Below are 26457 nucleotides of genomic sequence, written 5' to 3' on the forward strand. Positions count from 1 at the left end.
CAGGTCTTTGCATGTTTTGCTTTCCCCTCCTTGACGGGCTTCCTTACCATCTGTCAAAGCCTAGGCATCTTTCAAGGCGGGTTCCATCACCTGTCCTAGATAATCCCTTCCTTGACCACATCAGACCATGGTAACCACCAACACCCACTCCCCACCCCACCCACCCCGAATCTCCGAATTCCTCTGGCACCGAACATCTGTACCACAGAATTTAGCACCTGGCTACATCCTTGTTCTCTTTCTTTGGTATAAACAAGACAGAAAGCCAGTCTCTTTTCCAGGGATTCACAGACATGGTAAATTCCTCCTTGAGTTTTTCCCAAAAAATGTGTCTGGGAGGAGGAATTTGTAATCTTTCTTTCTTCAGATGGTGAAATTTACATACCTTCTTGTGTTACGACGTGTTTTGTCTTAGTTATCAGGACATTTAGGGCTGTTTCAGTACCAGATTGTAATAATCAGCTTATCTCACAATCCTAGTAAAAGTTATCTATTCTACCTGCCTCTGTGGTGTGTTTATTCTTAACTTTATAGAACACTTAATTTGTAAGACACCATAAATCCTTTTGGAACAAACTGAGAAAATAGACCTCCAAATAAATAATATCCTTCTCCTTTTATTTCACAATTTTCATTTTCCTACCTGGGTTGTGAGTCCCTAAGAACAGAGGTAGATCTTATATTTCTTCTATTGACTGCCCAAAGTGGAAAGCGTAGGGTAGGTCCTTAATAATCCACTGTTGATGGATTAATACATGTGGGTATCCTAAGTAAAACAACCTACTTTGTTAAAATGGGTTAGATTATTTTAAACTGAGATGAAAACATCTAAAAATTACATAATTCTAACAAAGGGCCTTGAGCGTATTTCCTTCTGCTAACATTTTGTGAAATGTTTAAAATACCAGAACACAATAAAAATCACAAGTTAAAGTTTCTGCTATTCCAGTATCTAAGCATAACACTTAAAATAGGAAAGAAGATTAACAAAATCAATAGTTCACTGCCAGTAACACTTACCGGATGACAGAATGCATTTTTTCCCCCACAACCCCAAAGCCCTGCTGGCTGCCTTTCTGATAAACACGACGTTCAGGTGGCGTCTGACTTTTTTCTCCCCTCATCCTTATTTTCAGTCCCCCTTACCCTCCCTTCCAAGCACCAAATAGCAAACATTAAAATTGGCTTTCGATAAAACTACATGTGCCAGTCATCAAATTCTTTTCTTTTTTAGGGGGAGGGAGTGGGGGTTGAGGGGGATGAGGGGTTCCTTTATTAAGCTCATTCGGGGAGAGGACTTTAACTTTGAAAGAAACCACAAGAATGTGATCATCAAGTCATAGCCAGACTTAGCCTGTGTTCATACTTCCTGTCCTTTTACCCCTACCCACACACCCCCATATTCACCCACCAACACGTACCTGTAGCTGTTATTTATACAGAAGTTGTGAATAATCCATTTAAGTACAAACACTTTTGAGACTTAAGATTCACTCAACTGACTGGGCTTTCCCAATGTGCAAGCAGGGCTGTGAATCCTTTCTTTTGCTCTTTTAACCTGAGTGGAAACATTTGCCTTTTTATTTCATGAGTTGCCTTCCCTACCCTTTTCCTTCCAAGCAACAATACTGAAGAGAGAATGAGAATAACAAATAACAGACACACTATCTTCATGGTTGTGAGATTCTAAGATGTCTCCACCCCCACCTCCTGATCTAAACTACATTGTATGTCTGATGTTGGAAGATAAATTAAAACTCATCTTTACCACCCGAAGTAATTGTTTTGGGACCAAACCCTAGTGTGGATCCCTCTTGGCCAGCCTCATGTGACCTCTTAAACTTGCAGTTTGTTCAGGGCTCATAATTAATGTAGTTTATTTTCCCATGGCCATTTACAATGTCCTGAATCTCTTTACGTCACGTTTAGCTTCTGTTTGCTTTTTGAATAGAAATGAATTTCAGGGGCACCTGGGTGGCTCAGTCGGTTAAGTGTCTGACTTCGGCTCGGGTCATGATCTCATGGTTTGTGAGTTCAAGCCCTGCATGGGGCTCTGTGCTAACTCAGAGCCTGGAGCCTGCTTCAGATTCTGTGTTTCCCTCTGTCTCTCTGCCCCACCCCCTCTTGTGCTCTCTCTGTCTCTCAAAAATGAATAAACATTAAAAAAATTTTTTTAAAGAAATTAATTTCAATTTGGCTTAGGTGAAACAGAATGAGGTAAGAAAATCTGTTGCAAAATAGGAAGTATATGTTCTACAGATAAACAGAATATTTTAGGTACACCTAGGTGGCTCAGGCAGTTGAGCATCTGACTTCAGCTCAGGTCATAATCTCATGGTTTGTGAGTTCAAGCCTCACGTCAGGCTTCACATCCTCTGGTCTCCCGTCTTTCTGCACACCCCCACCTGCCCACTTTTGTGCACATGCACACTCTTTCTCTCTCTCTCTCTCAAAAATAAAAAAAAAATAAACACTTAAACAGAATATTTTGAACTTTTGCTTTGTGGGATTCTCCTTACTGGTTTTTTCCATGCCATGATTGAAATAAATACAAGTATCAGCTCTACTAATATTAGATTAGATAGATAGATAGATTTTTTTAATGTTTATTTATTTTTGAGAGAGAGAGAGAGACAGAGCACGAGCAAGGGAGGGAGGGCAGAGAGGGAGAGGGAGACACAGAATCTGAAACAGGCTCCAGGCTCTGCACTGTCAGCACAGAGCCCAACGCGGGCTCGAACTCACAAACCATGAGATCATGACCCAAGCAGAAGTCGGGCGCTCAACCGACTGAGCCACCCAGGGACCCCTAGATACAATATAAAAGATATATTACATTTAACACCAGAAGACACAGGAGTGCAAACCTACTTGCTTTGACCCTTTGAAAATATGCCCTTTATGTGTGTGTATGTGTGTGTGTGTGTGTGTGTGTGTATAATATATTATATATATATATATATATATATATATATATATAAAATCAATTGCTGATGCAGGAAGTAGAATCAAAAATTTAAATAATTTGGGGTGTCTGGGTAGCTCAGTCAGGTTAGGCCTCCGACTTCAGCTCAGGTCATGATCTCACAGTTCGTGACTTCGAGCCCCGCGTCGGGCTCTGTGCTGACAGCTCAGAGCCCGGAGCCTGCTTCGGATTCTGTGTCTCCCTCTCTCTCTGCCCCTCCTCCACTCAGGCTCTGTCTCCCTCCATCTCTCAAAAATGAATAAATGTTTAAAAAAATTTTTTTTTAATTTAAATAATTTTACCATTAGATTTTAAACCCATTTGATGAGACAAATCTGGTTTATGGGACTTCTTGAGCAAAAACGAAATTTGTCTAAATGTCATATTTACTAAGTGTAGTGAGACCACTAATGTCAGATTAGCTCTGGAGAATAGCAAATGTTTACCTGGCACTTTAGAAATAAATATGAATCAAGATATAATGCATGTATCTAGGTTTATAATTTTATACATTTTAAATCTTTCTTTAAGAATTATACATATCTGGGAGCATCTGGGTGGTTCAGTCAGTTGAGTGTCCAACTCTTGGTTTTGGCTCAGGTCATGATCTCACAGTTCATGGGTTCGAGCCCCACATCAACTCCATGCTGAAGTGAGAGCCTGCTTGGGATTCTCTCTCATCCTCTCGCTCTCTGCTGCTCTCCTACTCGCGCTCTGTCTCTCTCTCAAAAATAAACATTGAAAAAAAAAAAGAGCGAAATGTTCTGCCACTTTATCTACCCACTAGTAAAATGCAGCTAAACAATTTGGCATTAAATAATAAATGATTAAACAAAACTGTGCTGCCTTATGTATTCGTTCTTCTAACTTTTCAAGTCTCCAAGACAATAATGCAACCACAATTCTGGTTGCTTCTAGGTCCAATCCGTTACCATCTTCTACACCCCCTCATCCTTAATACCAACATCCTTCCCTCCCACCTCTAATACAGCCTCTAAGCAACCTGATCTTTATGTACATATACTGAATGCTTCTTACTCTAACTGATACCATGTTGGATATGAAACCGCTTAGCCATAGGAGAAACAGAATTGGGGCAGCAGCAACCAAAGTGGTTCTGTTGTATGCCTTGCCTCCTACAGCCACGTGGTCCTTAGAATTATCAGTCCAGAGAGAATCAGTCTACAGACCAGCCACCTCCATGGCACTCGGGAGGCAATTCTGCTGCCCCTGGTTTTGGCAATACAGTGACCCTCTCTGCCCTCCCTCTACTCAAGCAAGAAGGCAGAACATACCGAAAGAGCCAGAGCAGCTGAGATGGACACAAACAGCAATTTAAGAGAGCATCCCAGTTTGTTCAGTGTTTTTGAATGGATTCTGTGCAGATTCGTGCTATGAAAATGCCCATTTTTTTTTTTTTATTTTTTAAGTGTATTTATTTATTTTGAGAGACAGAGACACAGCATAAGCAGGAGCCGGGCAGAGAGAGGGAGAGAGGGAGAGAGCCAAGAAGGCTCTGTGGCACTGTCAGCACAGAGCCCGACGCAGGGCTCTCACGAACCATGAGATCGTGACCTGGGCTGCAATCAAGGGTCAGACGCTTAACCTACTGAGCTGCCCAGGTGCCCCGAAAATGCCCATTTAAAAAACCATTAGGTAGACCTGATATTCATAAAAATCATGCCAGTGCGGGAAATATTCCTTTTATGAATTAGGCAAAGCTTGTAGTTTTTATCGTGGCTTTAAACACTCAAATACTAGTCAAAACCTGTGAATATGTATACATTCTTTTATATGGATAATTATCCTCTTTATTGGTGGCGCCTCCTGGATTAGGAGGATTCTTCCATGCAAATAAGCAGTCGAGGAAGGCAGTGCAACAAAGAACACCTTTTATGTGGCTTCAGTACTTATTTAGCAAAACTTCTACATTTGTTGAGAGACAAATGCTACATTCCTGGATTTCTATAAATTTCTTTGCAATTACTGTAAATTTACTAATTCAAATTAAAGTCCTAATATATTTTTGGTAAATACATGTAAACGGCAAACCGACGCACTATCCATATGCTGTTAAGCTCAACTCACCCAAAGTGTTTATGGCTACTTTCGAATTTCTGATCATGATAGAAACAGGCAAAGTTGCCATTTAGGTATGGTCTGTACTGTTTTAATATTTAGCCATAGAAATTACGATTAAATACAGGATACTTCATGCTTTACAAGGACTCCAAATTAAGTTGCAAATAATGTTTTCTAATGATAGTACCAAATTCACAACACCTCTTTTTGGCCAAGAAAGTTGGTTTTTTTTGGGTTTGGTTTGGTTTGTGAGTTTTGGTTTGTTTGTTTGTTTAAGCACTTTCTTTTTATGGTAGAGGCATCCATTTTTGTGTGAGCCTGAAGTTTTGGGGTCCTTTGGTGGTTTTTTTAAAGTGATATTGTGGTCTCACATTTTAATGTTTCCTGGAAGAACTGGCTGGCTATTTATTTTAATTACTTGACAGGAACCCACATGACAATTTTTGAAGGACATTTTCTTATTACTCATTGTTTAGTATTTTGGTCATCATTTTTTCCCAACAGGATACAGTTTCAAGGTAAGATTCCATTTGTTTTCTTTTTATTTCAGAATAAAGATACAGAAATTCTACATTTAGTTTTCTGGCCCCTTCCCCACCGACCCATGCATTACCCCCCACCACCCACCCCACTTCCCCTCTACTCCAAAAGAAATTTTCATGGTTTGGGTAAACATTTCTACTAAATCTGCTTTGAAAGCTAATCATTTAGAGGCAAATACAACCTCAAGAACCACAGTGTTTGGAGGCGTTAGGAGGCATTTTAACACAAATCTTCCTATTCACCAACCTTCAAAATTCTAAACCCTATTGGGATGCCTAGAGATTCTGATGAGAGGAAAATAAATAACACAGAGAAAATAAAACAAACATTATATTCTCTAAATGTGACTTCGGTATATATAAATATCTGACATCAGAAATAGAAATTAATCTTTCATGAAATGATTTTATAGTTAACTGATTAGAAAAATATGCAGCTCCGGTCATTTTCAGAAGTATACTTATAAAATCAAAGCTCAAATCTAGAGATCAAGTCTTAATTGTAAAACATTCATGGATGTTGTACAGGTTCACTCTGGAACAGAGTTCACTCCTTGCTTCCTTCTCTCATGTAAACATAATATCCATTATGCCTTCTTTACTTGGTCAAATAAGAGACCTATTATTACTTTCATAATGTTCGGTGTTTCACCAAAAACCACACTGGTACGTTTTTATATGTATATTTTTATGAAACAAAAAATTTCTAAAAATCACTGAAACGGATTTCACAGAGCATCAAGTAAGATGGCTTTGATTATAATACTTATCTCTGAATAGCTCTTTCTAAAAAACTTTTGCAAACTTTATTCCAGTCAATCCTTAGTGCAGAACAGAGTCGTAGAAAGCCAGCAGCAACTCTCAAGGTCAGTAGCTCCCACCTTCCATCTTATAGATGAAAACACTAAGGTCCAAGGCTGTTCAGTGAAATTTTCCATGGTCTGTAGTTTGTGTACACTTTCTCCTACTACCTTCTCCGGCCCACACTCCCCATGTTATCCTCAGCTTTCAGATCGTGTAATTGTAACCCCTCACTCGAAGCTATATAGACATTTGGTGAGCTGGAACCCGGAGCTCTGCCTCCTGACATCGTTTTATTAGACCCTCTATCGCGTGGCCTCCTGTTTATCCCTGCTGGCAAAAGGGCCATTCCATCTTATTCCCAGTTTTTTGAAGAAAAAGATTTCTGCTGGTGTCAAAAAGTGCTAAGGATGCTTGGAATTGTATGGGTAACATCTTCACGACTATTAATAACCAACTCGGGAAATGCAACCGACATTCTGTGAGGGTGGTTTTTTTTTTTAACCCTTTCTACAAGTTATACAGCATGTGGTTAGTAAATATTGGTTGAACTGAATAGAACGACAGGTAACAGAGCTGCTGTATTTGCTCTGAAGACCGAAGACCACTGCTATGTCTTATAGAGGACCACACGGTTCCCTCAAATAAAGGATGTGCTTAAACAGCTAGGAAAACCAGAGAACCAAATCCACCTCCACTGCTTACAATCTTCGTGGCCTTGAGAAAGCTACTAACGTTCCCGAACTATAATTTTCTTTTCTGTAAATACCGTCTACCTTACAGAGATTTTATGCGGATTAAATTAGACAATGTGTGTGTAGAGTCATGCAGAACAAACACCCAACAATTTACCCTTCCCTGCCCTTCATGTGTCTGGGAGGTGACTGGTCGCCTGCTTCTCTGCTCTGCGAGGCAGGATGTTAAAGTCAAGCTGATCTGTGTCTGGATATTTTTGGATTTTTGGCACAGCCCCGGAAACTTGTCTAAAGCACAGGGTGTCGTGGCTTTATTTCACTGGCATGTGTCTGTCACACATGCAATACGTCAGGTAACAGTGCAGCGTCCTTGTCTCTCTTCTTTAACAGTGTGCTGATACTAAACACGGCACTGGGAATGGAGACACACAGGTGAAGAGGTTTTTGTCTCATGAAATTTGAAGGTTTTGAAAAACACTTTCTACAGTAATGTGCTGTGAAGCCATATTTAGCTTATTAGATGGCCTTGAGTATTTTACGGAGTGAATATTTAAAATCCCCAAGCTTCTGTAGCTTTAATTTACACAAATGATATGACTGGATCCTCCTCAAAAATCGTTGGTCAGATCTGTCCCCACATTCTGCACCTTTTCAAAACTTGTAGTATTCTAATACCGGTGATAAAGCTACAGCAGTTTTGTAGATGCAGACATTTATGTTTCAAACTTCAAAAACAGAATCTTTAGATCCTGATGCTTTTGATACATTTGATGAAAAAGTTGATATTTCATGATTTATTTATCTACTCTAAAATGTTTTACAGTAAGCATTTGAGGCAAAAAAAATTTAAGTCTAGTCTAATCCCAGTTAGTTAACATACAGGGCTATATTAGTTTCAGGTGTACAATACAGTGATTCACACTTCCATACATCACCAGGTGCTCAACACGACAAGTGCACTCATCACCAAACTTTTAATGAGGTTTTCAGATTACCTTTTGAGCCCCAAAGAAAAGAGAATGAAGAATTCCTTGATCAAAAAAAGTACAGCTAATATTCAAAATAGCACTGCCTAAGGATGTAAGAGGGGTGTTAGCTCATGCCTACAGCTCACACAATGCTGTACTCAGGAACTAGGGGTTCCTAGCTGTCAGTCCACTTGGTCCCCTGACAGTGGGTTCAATCCTGACCAAGACGTTCCCAACCTGTGAATCTATCAAGGTTAAAACAAAGCCCTTGAAAACATATGGCCTTCTTCCTTCCCCTAAACTTGCACACACTGTAGCCTAGAATAACGTGGCAGTGGTTTTTGCGATGCAAGCTTCAGTCTTAGAGGCTGGGGTAATAAGGAAATTGGAGAAAAACCTAGACAGTACTAGCATTACAATACAATACTATTAAACATGAGACAATTGGATTTTGGTAGCATGAACAATGGCTGTTATTTCCAGATGTTTAAAAAGTGAAGTCTCCAGGATGTATTACAATTTTGATTGGGTTTCTCACAGAAGCAGCAACTAAAAGAAAAAAAAGGAAAGAAGCAGAGATTAATGGGGTAATTTATTGGGAGAACTAATGTATCAAATAATATCAGCTTTCTAGAAAATGGCTGTTGAAGGTTGGGTGGTTTTATAATTGATCAAAACAAGGATCGTAAATATGATCTGTGTTTAATGTCTGTCTGTATGTGTAAGTCTATATCTAGACCTCTGTATACTCAGTTCTGCTCTCAGCTGGGTTATTGAGAGAGGATACTGAGAATCGACTTTTTTCAGTATGTCTTTTCCATGCTTTGACTTTGAGAAAATTGTGTCACTCATGTTGTTTAACAAATAGTGACTGGCTAGCTACAAAATCAAGAATTTGGGGTGGGAATAGTCTTGTACTAAGAGTTAGAATTTAATATTTACAAGTGGTCAGTGAAGGACCAGCTACTCCATCTCAGTAAGGAAAAATGATACAATCGTGCCACTTTAAGGTGTCACTGGATATTCAGATTCTCTGGAGAAGGAAGTTTGAATCACCTAGTCCAAAGCTCAAGAGGAAGAAAGAAGCTATTCGTAAATAGCAAGTTGACAATTAACTTTACCTCAGAATCACACTGCAAGCATGGTATACGATAAACATTCTGGCATAAAAGAGTTATAGAATATTAAAATACAAAAATGTAAGGCTGATGTCCATTTAATTCTTTCTGAGGTCTCAATATCATATGTTCTTTTTCAAATCACTCCCCCATTAGACACTTCTTGCAAATACAGCACATCTCACACATCTACTGCCTACCCCCTGCATGCACAATGGCCCATCTAAAATCTTCTGTGTTGCTACAATAGTATTAGAATTGTGTTCATTTCTGAGCAATGTCAAAGCGATATAATTCATGGAAAGAGAAATCACAGTTACTACCCTAACAAATCTTTGCTCTAGGTTTTTGTCTCTCACCGATTTTTCTCACTTTCACATCAGCAAGTGCATTCTATGCATTTTACCTTTGCTAACCATACACATTGGGAGTTCACTCGAACATTTGGAGCTGTTACCTACAGAAACATTCTTTGCACATTCTATGCATAAAGGATTTGATTGTTCATATTGTGTGTTATATTTTTTGATCTTATTCCTCTGGCCTGCACAGGCATTTAGCCGAACCCAGGAAGAGAATACAGACAGCTGACTGGATGAAGAAGACATTGTGGAAAAAAACTCCCATTGTTTAGATTTCTGTCAGAGGATATAAGAATACTTAATTTCTTTTATCTCTAGGGCTTTCATTATCATTTAAATTTCATTTTACATTAATTGATCAGGGATTAGTAAAGCCATTATGCAGAAATTAGAATAAGACAAGCCAGATGGAATGAATAATTCATGAAGTCCAATTACGTTTTATTTCTGGTGTACTTTCAAACTTGCCTCTGACTTCTGTGCTATTTTGATGTGACAATATTCACTGGAAATCAAGAGTGCCATTTTAATTTATTGTATCCCTCTGGAGTAGAAGCATTTGTATGCAGTGGGGGGTGTGCTAATGCTTTCCCCCAAAACACCAATTTCAGGGCTGTTGGAAATACTGGGTGATCTAGAAAATGTGGTTCATCTTCTGTGAAGGTTCAGGGATTCTACGTTGAGCCACGCCAGTCCACCTGACGAGGCAAAGAAACTAGGGTCTTAGAACCGCGAGATTTTTAACCTCCCAAAAGAGCTACACAAATCCCTTCAAAAATGTGTTCCCATTCCCGCCGCAAAGGAACCATTAAAGTACGAATTTGGCCTGGAGTTGGCCTGGAAGCAGGCATGCAGCTACAGAAAAAGACCACGAGGTGGCAGGCGTTGCCTTCCATGCAAGAGGTCCGGGGCCGCAGGGCCAAGCGGGGGCTTCCAGAGCATCCCCGCGGGTCTGATCCCCGCAGGCCGAGCGCGGTTGGGTCTGGGCTCCGAGCGACTCGCGGAGCGTAGCCTGGCGAGAATTCCGAGCTAATGGGCAGCCCCGTCCACCTGCATGGAATGTCTCGTACGCCTGTGTCTGAAACCGCCTCCCCCGCCGGTCCCAGCCCCCAGTCCCCTAAGAGTCCCCCCTTCCCACCCACCCCCTCGCCCCCCGGTATTTATTTATGCCACTGGACAGTTCTAGTCACATTAAAGCTGCGGTTCACCTTTTCGAGGACTTTCATCTCGGGAAGTTTTATGACACTTTGTGAATGTGCAAAGTTTTTAATTAGGCTCGCTAGACAGCCCGAGGCAGCGGCAGCGCCACAAAGTCTTCACGGTCTCTCTGCTTTACAGCACAACAAGCCGCTCTACTCCTTTGAAGACAATGCAGACTATGTGTACGATGTCATGTGGTCCCCCGTGCATCCCGCGCTCTTTGCCTGCGTGGACGGGATGGGGCGCCTGGACCTCTGGAACCTCAACAATGACACCGAGGTGAGCGGCGGCGCAGGCGCCCGAGTTGGGGGGGGGGGAGGGCTGGGAGGAGGGCGCAGCCGGCCTCTCTCCGTCTCCCCCTCTCTCTTCCCAATGGCCTTTTTTGGACTGACCCTTCAACTGCAGCTGGGCTGCCGACCCCCTTTCTTGACTGCTCTGAAGGGAACTGGCAGATGCACTGGCCCCAAATCATTTCATCTCACGTCATCCCCAAACCGTGGCCGATCCTGGACAATGGACGACCCTTCTTTGCAAAAAGCAAAACGCTGTGTGTTCACGCCTTTCCCTGCGGGAAAGGATACACAGGCATATTTCAGAGCAGTGTTGAAATAACTCCATTGGCAAGCACTTGGAAAAGTAAGCTTTTGTGGACGCTGACTCGAGATTGAGCTTTTAAAAAGGGTTATTTGTCAGTGTTTGCTATTGGTACACTTTCTATTTTAAATTCATAAGAGATGATTCTGTTGACCCTTTATGTTTAGATCCATCCTCCATTTGATTTTTACAAGGTAAAATCATCTTTATCTAAAATGCTGAACTTACAGGCAGACTTTTACAATAGTTTGCAACTCTGAACATGTTAAACTTAGTGTTTGAAAAAAAAGCGGGATATCAACATGTCACATTTAGAGAAGTGAAAAATGGCCTCCCCCCCCCTTTTTTTTAAAAGGGGGGAATTAATAATAAGGAAATATTCTTTTTAAAAATTATGCTATATACATTTATGTTTTAAAAAATTCTGCCATGTGCATTTTTCCTTTTGCCCACACCCTCAACAGTACTGAGGTGCTAACTCAGCTACTGGGGAGAAGGCTTGTGTCTTTTTTAACATGAATATTAAATGTCCTTCGATTTAGAAAAATAAAACGTTCTCTTCAGCACTTCCCGGCTTCTGATTCAGGGCACCTCTCCGTAAATAAGAAGGGACAGGTAAGGGGAACAAGCATGTAAACTGTACGTCAAGTGGAGAACAAGAGAAAGGTCTTTTGAAGTGTTTTGAGCAGGAAGCAGCTCAGCCTTTTTAATTAGGAAGCCTATAGCTGGAGGATCTGAGGAGGAGCAGGCCCCCTAGTATTTTCTGTGGGAGGGGGCAGGGAAATATCCCTCAGGTGTTATTATGGAGCCTCTGTAACTTGCAAAATTATATGCATCTCTGACCACTGCCAAATAGTTACATTTTCAAATATTTCAGTTTGAGTCTTTTTTATTTTCTTTTGGCTACAAGAACTGTGTGACAAAGATAAGAGTTATGTGATGAAGTATCTTTGAAAATAAGCAAAAGGCATAAATGTGTGCAATGCCCATCATTTTTGGATGTTGAAATGTTCATAACATTATTGCTCTTCATAGAAAGATGCTGTTATTCCACATTGTGATGGTTTCCCAAAGTCTTTCATCACTGTTGATTAAAATCATATTGCTTCTATCTGCTAGAATAAACTCATTCACTTAAATCAACCAAAAGACACACGTTTTCCAGGTTGGCTTAGGAGACCCCTTGTATCAGAAATCAGATTTAGTAGAAATGATGCTTAGGTGATGCCCAACTACGATGCAGTGGAGTGAGTTCTACACATGCCTTAATAATTCCTATGTAGCTGTTCTTATTTTGTTTGTAGTCTGCTTTCTAGGTAAAATGAACTTATCGTGTCCACAATGAAATTGTCAAAAAGGAAATTAATTGCCAAATATAATTTTTCCCTTCTCTTTCTCTAGGTATCAAGGGACAACCACATAAGAGTTTTGTAGATAAATATTTTTAAAAAATCATTATGGGCCATGCAAATTGCTTAGTTTTGTGGTAACCATAATTCTGCTTTCAGAATACTAGTAGAAATGTCGAGTCTGATTCAAATCCGGTAATGAACTGAACACTTTTTTAAACTCTCGAATGACTTTTACCTCCTATCAAGTTGAACTAGATTTTTCAAGTGTTTGTTGGATTAGGATGTAAATTTGTGTAAAAAAGAGAGAGAACCTGAATTCCCAGTGGGTTTTGTTGCTGTTGTTGTTGAAATTACTGTACCTTTAGACCAAGTTATTCCAATTGCTCCTATGCAAGGATAGTTCATATTCACCTACCTGAGTATCACTCCACACAATGTAGTAATTTAGGCAGTAGATATGCTGTCTTTGCAATTAAAATGATTGAGCCTTAAAAAGTGTGAATATAACTGTGAAAGCAAAGTACAGAAGTAAGAGAGATAGAGTTCAATATATGGATTAGTTTCGTTATAGACTGATCACCTGTTGAAGGGTCATTATGAGTAAAACTAATAAAATATATTTTATCATTTACTTCATGCATTTGATACTTTTTTAGCACATATAATAGGCTGTGATAGTCTTTTTTTTAACCATTTATAATATTTGAACTGAAGGTATTTTTAAATGGCTAAAATAGTATTTGTCCCAGTTTGCTATATTACTTAATTCTTAATAAATACGATTCTTTCAAATGTATTAGGCATAATTTAAAGTGTATCAGAAATCAGTTTATTTTGAATGATTAATTTTTAACATTCATATTGAGATTCAACATTTTTATTCAATTTTTGAGATTGTTCATTGATAAAATCTGATGTTGAACAGAGTTAGGTTTATAAAGTATGATCCTGTACGATCTCCCTAAATTATGGTGTTAAAAACTAACTCTGAAAACTGTATGGCTGAATCTCAGATTTGTTTTCTGAGCAGCGCACTAATAATAAAGCATATTGACAGAATTATGGCCCATCTAAATTCACATTGTTTTGGCCTTTGAAAGGTTTGGTTAAAAATTCAACCTCCTGCCGGCACAGCAGGCACCTTTATTGTAGAAATTGTGTATTTTTTAAAAAAATAAATGAGTTGGGGACTTTCGTTTTACATTTTTGCTCACAATTGACATACAGTGATTTAAGCAGGTAAAAGAATTTTTATTGATTTCAAGATTAAGTTTAAACATAGATTCTTACATATGATGGAGTTTTTATTGCTATTTTAAAGATAGGTATTGGGTCAATAATCTCACATAAACAGATGGTTTCAATTCCTTGAATAGCAGAACGCCGGGAGAGCTGAGGCACAGTACGTCGAGTTTCCATCCTAAAACGACCTGTTTAGGAGACACAGGTCTTAAACAGTGGCATGAGATGATCTCTAGGGCCCTCCTTTCACTCTATTTTTTTCTTTGTGTTTCAACATTTACTCTTTTGCTTTTTAATGGCCTGTTGTCATTTCCCATTCCACGTTCTTGGAGAAGAAGCAGAGATGCGATCTTTACATCAGGTATAAAGTTCCAAACTTAAAGACAAGAGTTTACACAACTGTTGATACAGAGGGGTGGGCCCCCTAAAACGTCTTCTTAATACTATGGCTCTTGTCATAAATGCTGCAGGTTCCATTTCAGCACCTCAGTGTATTTCAATAACTAGTATGATAGTAATTATCAGCATTGGCAGGTTTCAGTGTTAAAGGACATGGAAGGCCTCTTCTACAAACAGGGGCTGCAGTCCATCAGGGTATCAGCCTGGGGACATCTCCAAACTTATAGAGTGCTTCGTCCATCCTGGTACTGACAGGAAGGGGGGAAATAGGAAAAAGGAAAAGAAAAAAAGAGGAGAATTTGAGGTTTTGAAGCTTTTCCACCTGCACTTTTTGTCTTCTTCTGATCATCCCTTCCCTGATGAGGTTTTGGAGGATCAATACATATTTTTTCCCTGAAGACACACATTAATATGACCTTTATTCCACCATAACCCCCCTTCCTGCCTTTTATAGTATCCTTAATCTTGGTAAATCCTGAAATCTCTCTCTCCATCGATCCATAAAATCATGACCTGATCGTGAAGTATCACATTTAGCTGCTGTGTTTGTATGTTGGATGTACACCCTGCATAATCCGGAGAAATATTTGTCACTCATTGCCCATTGACTGTGGAAAAAGACTCTCCCTCTTTTCCTTTTTTGTTAAAGTGTCTCCTCTCTACCCCTTAATTCAGTGGAGCATGTGATTTAAGAACAATGAATCCTTTTACCCCTGCACAGGGACGTATATTACTTCATGCACGTGAAGGCAGTGGTGACTCACCCAGTTAAACGTATCATGCTAAATTTGTGTATCTAAATTCATATTCAGAGATTCTTTATTGCTGTTGTAACCTCTTTGACAGGTCCCGACAGCAAGTGTGGCCATTGAAGGGGCTTCTGCCCTAAACCGTGTTCGTTGGGCTCAAGCCGGGAAAGAAGTTGCCGTTGGAGACTCAGAAGGCCGAATTTGGATCTACGATGTTGGAGAGGTACATATTTTTTGGTTTACAGGTTTGGGTGTTTTGGGTTTTTTTTTTCTTTTTCCTTCTTTTCTTTTCCTTTTTCTTTCTTTTTTTTTTCTTTTTCTTTTTCTTTTTTCTCTTTTTTTTTTTTTTTTTTGACTTGTGTGTCTAAAGATCTAGTGAAATTATTGACATGACCTGTGGGCGACAAGAGCCCTCTCAAGTGCGTTTGCAAATTTCCATTGACTTCAGTGGGAGTTTGGTAAGACTTCCTTAGGGCCTAATTTGGTCTGTCTCCATACATGGGCCGCTTTAGTTAATGATCCAGGCTCTTTCAGAGAGCTATAGAATTCCCACCCATCCTGTGATAAAGCATGGCACTTCCCACCAATTTCACGAGAATGGAAAGTTTGTCCAATGCATCATGCTAGCATTGAATTTGGAATTTGTTAAACAAACAAAAAGTCCAGTTTTCATTATGTTCACTTAAAGTGTATACTATTACTCTTTAGTTAAAATGTAGCCAATTAAAGAGGCTGAGGTTGTGCTCCCTTCACAGTATATATATTAAAGAAGCTGAAGTGAATCCGAATTTGTACTATTTTCATGATATTCAAAGTTATTCTACGAGATATATATATCTCTGGTATAGCTACATTGTATTACATACATAATGTGTTACATTATATATGAAGTATTCCTGAACATCATGGCACATATCGAAGAGCAAAAATCTATATCTTGTATTTCAGATAAATCTCTTTAAATTTTTATGCTATCTTTATTTAAATATTACATTATCAATCAATTGTACTTAAACGTATCTATTTTTACTAAATGGGAAAGTGTTGACAAAAGCTTTCATTTGCAATGAGGTTAAAGAATTTTTTCCTTAAAGACAAAGAAAATATTGAACTTTCAAGCAAAACAAAACAAGAGTGCTGTGTAATGCTATTCTGGTGTAATATGAATCTAGAATTTGCATTCCAGGGGGAAAATGTACCACATTTGTATGTATAACTCCCTGGACCTAGGAAGTACTCTGTGCCTGCCTGGTGGATGGGTTTAGCTGATCACACTGACAAGGTTCCGTATGGTTTCATCAGTCGGCATTCTGTACATTTGGCAGAGTCCCGGATGGTTTGTCCTACACTGCAACGATTTATTATACACTACTGTATGTGGGGTTGATTATGTTGAAACGAACTAGGTGTTGTTGTTGCTGCTGCTTTTAATTCAGCCAGAAAGAGAAACTGAAGGACTCTTGAGATGGGAATTTTCTATTTGGGGATGTGCACTGCTAAGTAAAACATTCAGAAACCTCTCAGCTTTACTGCATGTTATCTATTTCATTAGACACCTCCTTAACCACTCCTGATGCCACAAGCTGAGTCATCCCAACAGCAACAAAGACTCTGTTAATATTCATCCCCAGTGGTGAAGATACAAATGGTCTGGTGACTATTGACGTAGTTTGGAGTCTTTGGGAAAGAGAATACCTTCTGAATCAAAAACACTGCCAATGGCTTTATAGCAATGTTTTCTTCAATGATTATTCTTTATATTCAATGCATCTTTTACACTGTCTTCATCAAAATAAAACTAAGCAACAACAAAAACCTTCTTCATTAGTTCATTTACTAAAAAATTGAAAAGCTAGAAAAGAAGAACATTAAAAAACAAGGGGTTTTTTTTTTCTCTCTCTCTCTTTTGTTTATAACAAGTGTAATTGTGGGAGAGAAATAGATGTGGAGGCATGCTCAGAGATGAAATGGCAGAAAGTAGATGAAATTTAAACTCTGTTCTCTACCTCCCTTGCTTGTTATACATAATGTCACTTAATCCTCTTAAGATCATATGCAACAGTAATGTTTTGTCCAAGAGGGATGGAAAGTAGAATAGTTTAACAATCTGGTCTGTTTCAAGAAAAGTTTTTGAAAAATCTTTACGTTGACCACAGATATTATATATATATATACATACATATATGTATATATATATACACACACACATATATGTATTTGTTGTTATCTATATGTAACATATATGTATAATGTGTATGCACATACATACATATATACATACACACAATCCCCATGCAATAAGAAAACACAATATGACATATATACAGAATGTTCTGTAATAAAGTGATTTTATAGCCTGTGGACAGAATTACTCAAATATGACTCATATTTTAGGAGCAAAAAATGATTTTGCAAAAGTTGCCTTGGCTGATATGTGGCTGCTAAAACTTCCTTCTAGGTTGCTATCATCATTTCGAAATTGTAAAGTGTTGTTATACTCATATTTCTACTATCGTAGTGGCAGGTCAGCCTGGTTTTCATTTTTGTATTATTGCTCTTACTTTCCTAAGTGATATTACAGACTATAGAAATGTCTGCAACTATAGACCAGTCTCGTCTATTGTCTGGAGTCTAGACAGGCTATAGAAAAATCTCTGTGACACATAATAGGCCAAACAATTTGTAGGGTTGTTTATCCCTACAAATTCACTACCCGGAAAAAAAAGGATATACTATTTTATTGAGAGTAGGTAATATTATATAATCTTCTAGTCCTTCCCTGAATGACCAAAAAAAAATCAGGATAGGCTTATACATTTGAACAGTTTTTTTTTCTGTATTGTTTAGTCAATACACAAAGCAATCTATAGCTCAGAAAAACTCAGACTTAAGATAATTTTGTCTTCACTGTAGTTTTTTTTCCTAAGTATTTTTGAAAGGTATTTACAAATGTAGCTCATATTTGTTTCTTTGGAAAGATAAAGGGAGAGGTCCTTTTCCCTTTGCTCATCTCTAATGCCTATTCTAAATCTCTGAAGGCCAACTCTATATACAGAGTCTCCATGTACTGAAAGGGAAGCGGACCTTAGCTGAAGTCCACTTCTGAGAGACGGTAGATCACTTCATGGGCAAATGCCGCCATTATTGTAATTACCGCTGTCTCGTTCACCAGTCTAGAACTGACAGAGCTTAGCTGTACTTACTAGAGAAGGGCACCCTCTAAACAGTGTGTCCTCAGCCTTCCAAATCACCTAAACTGCAGAAAGCCAGACAGAGTGTCTTCACAGCAAACTGGCCCCATTTAGAATTTGAGGTCAAATCTAAGGCTCGTGCATGGGTGACAAGAGGGAAGGGGTTTGAGCAGGAAGTGATTTAAAAAGGGGAAAATATAGAGAGAAAGAAAACATATGGCATTGAGGATCAAATTGCTAGTAGACTGTGCTACCATTATCTGTATTCAGAATTGGTCCTCTGGTCCCCATTAAAACTGAACCCCTCACCAGGGTCATGCTGGCCTTTGGATGGAAAATCTTGCTTTATGGAACCCTCTCAGAAAGAAGATGAAACACTTTTAAATAAGCCTTATAATACAATCTGCACAAGAAAGTAAATGGTAGTTTCTAGAGTATGCCTTGTTGATCCATTTTCTTTGAGACCTCAGTACACTGAATAGGTGTCTGCAGGAAGACACCTCACGTCCATTTCTCCCTGGTTGATTTGAGGAGAGGGGAGGGGGCAGCAGCCTCCCTCTCACCAAGGTCCTATTCCGAGAGTGAGGCTGGCTTCCTGCTTCCTGCTTGGGTTACCTGTGCAGTCTCACAGGTGCTGTGCATAGAGGTTCCTTCAGCTTGGCTTCATGCTTGGCTGTCACCGTCTTGCAACCGTTCAGAAATTTTTCAACAAGGCACCCCACATTTTCATGTTTGCACCCCCCTGCAAAATTATGTAGCCAGTCTTGCCACAAGAGTATCGTTCTTAATTCTACTCATGATGCAAATCAGAAATGAAAAATTATGGCCTTGACCTAGACTGTTAGGAAAAAGGAGAAGTCTTTAGAAAGGTGGTCATTTGTAGCACATGTTGTATGATCTTATTATTACTTATGTCTTAAGACTATTTAAAAATGTTGAATGGAATAGCAAAGGCTGTAGATTATAAACATCATGAGGCCCAGAAGAACAGAGCTGAAACCGTATGGATATTCTCATTCACTCCCCATACCCTTGTTTTGATCATACCGTAATTTTAACCGAAAGTATAATAGAGTTTGGGGAAAAGATCTCTATGATGCCTACTATGATTTGGAGTGGAGAGGGACAGCCTTTCTCTGTCACTTAATTGTCACACCATCATCAAGTACTGCCTGATAAGAGATTTCTGTGACTACCAGTGGAGATGTCCCTATTCAAATCTAGGTAGACCTGCTTCCTCTGAGACCTGATGCCCAACCAGAAGAGCCATGCAGAAAGGGACTTGGGTGCCACCGGTGGTTAACAACCGTCTGCCTCATCTCCTGTCCCAGCTGAGGCTGCAGCTGCCACCGGGAGTCTCAGCACATGATCATGCCCTCTTCTATTATGTACAATTATCTTCCATGACTTTTAAGATGATGGCAGAGAGAAATGGCCCGAATCCAGATTTGCTGATGCAATTTATTATGAACTTCTGAAGGGGTAAACAGAGGATTGTGTATGAGCTCACTGAAATCAGCAGATTGAGTATGTCCATCTGCCCCCTACCCCCTTTTTTCCTTTTTGTTGCATTTAAATGGCTAAGGTATGAGTAATATCTTGGGATATATGACTAATGAGGTAGAGTATAAAACAGCAGTGTTTTCAGGTAGGCCACATGATGCTTTGTTTATATAGCACACATTTTTGGTTGTTTGATTTTAGCATTGTAGCTGGAAAATATACTGCACACATTTATTTTCACAGACAGGGGTCTATTTTCTTTGCGGAGCAGGTGCTCAACTCCCATTAGCATAAATGGAAGTTATGTGAATTCAGTGAAAGACAGAGAAGATCCCTTTTATTATTTGGCTATAATTTTTATTCTGTTTGTGCATCTTAAAAGTTATTAAAATAGACAGTGCTTGCATGCACCATTTACATTTTCTAAAATGTAAAGTTAAAGATGAGCCTCGCTCTTGACTAAGTTTTGAGGATCTTTCTCTTCAAACTGTGGGATGCAGTCTGTTTGTTGTGAAGCTGTATGATCCCATTCAATTAACTGAAATGCGGAGAAGATAACAAGTCATAAGTTAACTCCAAATATAACCTGAAAACACTGTGTGTATGCCGCTTCAGAATACACCCAAAGAGGACTGTTAATCATTGTTGGATTTTTTAAATGATGTGTGAACACACATATTCTAAAGAATTAAAAATAAGAATTACCCACCACCATGGCTCCTTTACTGAAGAGCAAGCTTTTATGTATGTATGTATGTGTGTGTGTGTGTGTGTGTGTATATATATACATATACATATATATATGAAGCTGATTTTAATAGTACATGGGCCAGTGAGTATAGAATTATTCACGTGTCCTGATGATTGATAGTCAGCCTATCTACCTGTCTGTCTTGCAGATGTGTTTTATAGAAAGCCCGTTGCTATTGTTAATGCTTCAGTGCTGTCACATAGATGGGCTGTCATAAATATCCCCTAACAACTATGTTTGCTGCTTATCTGAATTAGTTAGAATGCTGTTTGCAGCTCCAGTTTTAAAAAAAGCAGTTTATTCTCCACCTCCTGTTATTTCTTTTTCCATTAACCTCTTCCAGGGAAGATTTTGTTTTCAGTTGTGATAAACACACATAAGTTTCAAATCCCTGATTATATTTCTACAATAGCCAAATGATAAGATTCCAAAGTCATTTTCAGCTTACAGCAGAACTTGAAAAATAAAACGGCAACTTAAAAACAAACTTGGAGACGAATAAATCTGTGCACCCTTAGCTATTATTGGTTTGGTATCCCACGCACTAATTACCTAAGGAAACATGAATTCATCTTTGCATTTTAACCCTGAACTTTGACGGCATTTCAAATCGCTTGTTTCATACGACTCTTTGGGGGCTAAAAGAATAGCAGTCATTTTATTACAGATTTCAATAAATACAGTAAATTGGACATTTGTTAATATATTACAAGGGTCTTGCAAAATTCTTGGAAAGGAAAACTGCAGGTGAATAGGAGAGATTAAATGTACCTGCACGATTTAAATCTTCATCTGAGTGCATTTTAAAGCTCAAATGAAAAATTAGGATGACAGTTTATTTGGGATCCCGACAGGAAAAATGGCCTGTGAAATACACTTCAGAATGGTAGTCCAGGTGTAATGTCCAGGGACTATTAAAAAGTGCCTCAGTTTCCGTAGCCCGCTAGCACAGGGATAAAAGAAAGCGATTCGATCAGCCATCTCTCTTGCACCTAAAATATCAGTTCAGTATAGAGGCATCTGAGAAACTGGAAGTGCTGAGAGTGCAAGAGAATTTGAGTGACGCAAAATAAATACAATACGTTTCTGGTTTGTAAGTGGATTACACTTAGTCGATAATTGTTTGCTTTGTGGAACTACTTCGTGTTTGCCAGTAGGACAGGGTCTAGGTCAATTTTCCACAAGAAGTGTGTGCCCTGAATATAAATAATTCCCCGCTCCGTGGGGAAGGGGTGTGCAGAACACAAAATATGAAGTTTAACTGAGATTTCGGGGTTAATTCAAATAAGAGTCCCATAATGAAAAAGAACTGGATTTGAAATCAGTTCATTTAATGATGGTGCTTTATGAAGGCTATTATCCCCCGCTGATGACGAAGCTGAGAGCATGGCTGAGCCTCCAGAAGGGAGAGGGAGCTGGGCTCGGGTTACGAAGGTCCAGTTATAATCACCCCAAACACTTGTGTTTCTCATTAAGTGAGTGTGGCCACAAGTTGCTAGATTCTTGAAGGTCTTTGCAAGTCCTGGCTTATTCTTCAGTGAATAAACAATATTATTTTCTTTAGCTGATGCCAAACACTTCTTCTGATATCCCTCCGTGGAGAAGAAAGGACTTTGGCGTAAGTTATTCTGTGGTGCCAAACCTCCAGATAAAAACTGAAAATCCAAATACTTAGTTCTGTCGACAATATCTAGATATTCGATGGCATAGAAACAAAGCATTGGGATTTTCAATGGGACTTTTCAGTTTTTACCTGAATTTTTAATTGCCATAGCCACAACACTGTGCAGTTAAGTCAAAAAACACCAAGGCATATCCGTATGAGCAGATTTGGGGTGCTAGTAAATATAATTACATAAAATAAGCTACTTTGAAGTAATATGTTAATTCATTTTCTTGTCATAATAAATTACATGTATTTGAAATAAAATAATTTGGTTAAAATGTAAGATTGTAATTTTAATATTAACTTGATTTCTTCTAGGAAAAGTGCTTAATTGAAAAAGGAAAAAGAAAAAGCACTATTAATTCCAATTAATGTTATAATTACTCATCTTATAGTGAATGTAGTAGTCATGGTTTTCATTTTGATAATTATATATGTGAAAGACTGTAATTAAACTAATTATTATATAAATAGTATGCTTATTCAGGTACATTAGTTTATAAAAATGAATTTATAGGATTAATATCTTTTCAATCTACTTTTTCTCTGGATTGATAAGAAAACACTTAACGACTTTTATGTATTATGGAGAAGTTGATTTGATGAAAAGAAAACCCTAATATCTAACTTTATAAAAACCAAATTAATGTGTGCATACTAATTTGCAATATTCAATGAAACTCATATATTCCCATTTTGGTGATAAATGGCCTATGAATATAAACCTTCTGCAACAAGTACCAGTTTGTATAATTAATCATCTTTATGATTCTTCTGTGATTTCAAACTGTCATCTTCAATAGCAGTTTGGATCTTGAAGCAGTCATTAATTATAGTGTTAAATTTTTTCATGGCTGACAAAATTGTTTAGTTTTAGAATTTCAAAACTGCTAAATTTTATCTTGAAAAATTACTGCTTAGAACAGTAGCCTCAAATCACAGCTTAGACCAACCGAGCATGAAGCGGCTCCAATCATCTGTGAGGCTAGATTAACACTGGCCTGGATGGAAATGGAGAGTTGTTTGTTTCTTACAGGAGTACAGGTGTTACTATTGGTGCATCTAAGATACGATAGGAAATCAAGTACCTGCCTATGCGTGTTTATGTGTAAATATTTATATGTTATATAGGTGGGACTTGCAAAGTGAGGGAGTGAATCATTCTATTCTAATTTCAAAGAAGGTTTGCATGGATTTCTGAGAATGTCAGCTATCAGAACATCTTCTCCATTTTAAAACATGAATTATTTATCATTTAGGAAATATCAAAGCTTAACATTGTTGAAGAAATTTTGCACCCTTCCTTTTTAGGGTGGCAGATAAAACTGATCAGTGGTCCATTCCCTAAAATCTTTCTCCCTCATCGCCAGCTAATAGTTTCTCAATATGTAGATGAAATATTTCATTTTTATTTATCTTAACATTAAGGAACCTTTGGTAAAAAAGTGAACGTGTTCTAGTAGCCTCAAAACCAGCCACCCTTTTGATTTAGATTTTTCTTTTTTTTTTTTTTTCAGTTTGGCAGCCCTCCTTAGGTTAATCACATTCCTCAGTAAGGTTTTTCTAATGTTTAGAGTGGCATGTCCACAGAAACATACACAAAGTAGATACTTAACAATTAATTGTCTATTTGAGTGGGATAGCCCAGCCTTGCACAGTGCCTGGCACATAACAGGCACTCTATAAATATTTGGGTGAATGTTTCACACGTGAAAGTTGAAGGTTAAGGGAAAGCTTAATTGTGTGAAGCATTCAGAATGCAGCCTCCAAGTTGGCTATCGACTGATGGACAGGAAAAATAATCCATTTAACTATGCACTGAGAAGGATATATAGAAAACATTTTAAAAAGAGGGCTTGTCCTTCTTCCCCAATCTCTATCCCACTCCCCCGCCCTCTTGTGCTTTTAAAAGTGAGCGATTGGCCACTAGTGTAATGAAAGCCTAACAGCTGATTCAAATAGTTGTCAAACCACTGGAAAAACGCTTCCTTTTCATTGTGCTTTTTTTGGACACTATAGATATGGTAAATCATGAACTACATTATAAAAATACCTCTTTTATGCCCAAACATTCAGTAGGAGGGAATGACATTTCTTTTATTACCTCGGTAAATGTTTCTAAGGTGTTTAGCAATAAGCTTTCTTTTTGTCAAAACTGCTTAGATGCAGTGGTTGCTAGGAATTTACTAGAAAACCTATAGTTAATAATATCAGGAAGAGAAAGGATATATGTTTAGTCAGCTAATATGACAGACTAGCTTGAGTAGCCCATGCTTTTTTCATTTCCCTGTCATTTTCTTGATCTTTTCTGTTCTAGAAAAAGAGTGGTAATTGAAGTTTTAAAAGTTTATTTTCCATTATTGCCCATCAGCCAATGTTTTTAGCACTTTTTCCATCTTTTGGACAGAGGAATAGATTGTTCCAAATAATAGAAAAAAATAATGCTTAAGAGATTTCTCAAGAAAAAAGGATGAGATTTTAATACAAATGTGAACAAGGTCGTCCGTAGACCTTAGTAAATTAACTCTTTCTTCTTCAGCTGTGTGATTTTTTTCCCTCTCTGCAGGTAAAAACTCCAGAATTTTTTCATGCTTCCTATAATGTGAAATTTTAACATGAAGAAGTGTTTATTTTTTAAGAATAGTGTTTAGGGGCGCCTGGGTGGCGCAGTCGGTTAAGCGTCCGACTTCAGCCAGGTCACGATCTCGCGGTCCATGAGTTCGAGCCCCGCGTCGGGCTCTGGGCTGATGGCTCAGAGCCTGGAGCCTGTTTACGATTCTGTGTCTCCCTCTCTCTCTCTGCCCCTCCCCCGTTCATGCTCTGTCTCTCTCTCTGTCCCAAAAATAAATAAACGTTGAAAAAAAAAATTAAAAAAAAAGAATAGTGTTTAAAATAATTTCCTTCAATGGTTGCTGACTTATTGAAATTGATATAGACCCATATTTATTACTATTTACCTTTGATTTTATGTCTCGTCCCTCTTTCCTTAATTGGGTGGTAATGGATTTTTTTTTAAAGTAGTGTTCTAACCTGCTATAAAAATCAACCACCCATTTAAAGATACTAGCAAAGAGAACTTTGGCAGAGAGATCTCAAGCTTCACGGGTGGATGAGGGGTCCCTTAGAATAGGATTTTATGATAAAATAAATTCTTTCTTTCTTCACCAAAAATAGCCAAATAATCATCAGATTACTCTAGGTTTGCATGCTGCTAAATTTCACAGAAATTTTAACCTACTGACCGGGAACAGCAGATGCTACAGAATGGAGACTAATGTAACTTCTACTTTCTGGCCTTCCCTAAAAGTGCTGTAAGTACTAAGTTACCACACAGACTATCTTTTTGTGGTGGAATACTGCAGTGTATTTACCCCTTCTGTATACTGCATTCTGGCTTGGAATTTTGGTCCGTGGTTTCATCCGTTGTTACCAGTGATGCTAGACTCCCCCAAGAGTTAAATACAGTGGAGCTTGTATTTATGTGAAGCGAGTAAGCTTGGTCTTTCCAGCGGCTGTTTCATTGCATATTACCTCCCACTTTGCTTCCCTCTGTGTGTGTGGCAAAGGGAATTGTCCTAAGAAATATCGGCTTCCTCTGAACACAAACGTGTTACCAGTAAATCCACAATCTCCTGAATTGGGGTGCCGTTAATAATTGCACTTTTAAAAAACCTTTTAAAGCTTAGAGGGGTTTAGTCTCTGTGGAAACCCACATTCGCTTCCACGGTCTCTGTAAATGCATTAAAAACAACAAAAAACCAATGCATATTAAAGTGAAAAGCTGATTTGCAAGATACCTTTTTAACAGAAAACTTTAATTTTGGGGTTCATACAGAAGTTGTCATTTATCTGTTCAGAATCGATGGCTAACGTAATCGTCCCAGGCTTTTTTATAGTGACTCCACTTAATTAAAAGATTACAAAGATGCTGATGAACCACACATCGATGGAATACTTGTCCCCAAACTTGGAGTCCTACTCATTTTCATTTGTTTGCCGTGCTTAATGTGTCTGAGAAACCAAACTGAAATTACAAAATAGCTTCCTGTCTTAATTGTCCAAGATTTTTAAAAATTAACCTACTTTTATATAAGCAATGCTCGAGACATATTTTTACCATAAAAAAATCAGCATTGAGCTGGTAGGAGTTACTGCAGATAATGCAGCTTTTTCAAATCAGCTGCCAGGTACTATAAACCCCTTAAAATTACTAACAAATGAGGGAGGCTTGACTGTGGACCGTTCAAAATTGTTAGCCATGTGCTTATAAAAAGGGA

General features: G+C 38.4%; 1 protein-coding gene across 4 annotated transcripts in view; it reads left to right on the forward strand.

The window, feature by feature from the left end:
- The window catches only part of DYNC1I1 (dynein cytoplasmic 1 intermediate chain 1), a 319773-nt gene that overhangs the window by 286473 nt on the left and 6843 nt on the right, over nucleotides 1-26457 (forward strand). For all 4 annotated transcript variants that reach the window (XM_043588924.1, XM_043588927.1, XM_043588926.1 and 1 more), the window contains 2 exons: nucleotides 10872-11012; nucleotides 15167-15292. In XM_043588924.1, the coding sequence (XP_043444859.1) occupies nucleotides 10872-11012; nucleotides 15167-15292 (267 nt within the window). The remainder of the gene's footprint in view (nucleotides 1-10871; nucleotides 11013-15166; nucleotides 15293-26457) is intronic.

The sequence above is a fragment of the Prionailurus bengalensis genome, chromosome A2, assembly GCF_016509475.1.
Source record: "Prionailurus bengalensis isolate Pbe53 chromosome A2, Fcat_Pben_1.1_paternal_pri, whole genome shotgun sequence".
Lineage (NCBI taxonomy): Eukaryota > Metazoa > Chordata > Mammalia > Carnivora > Felidae > Prionailurus > Prionailurus bengalensis.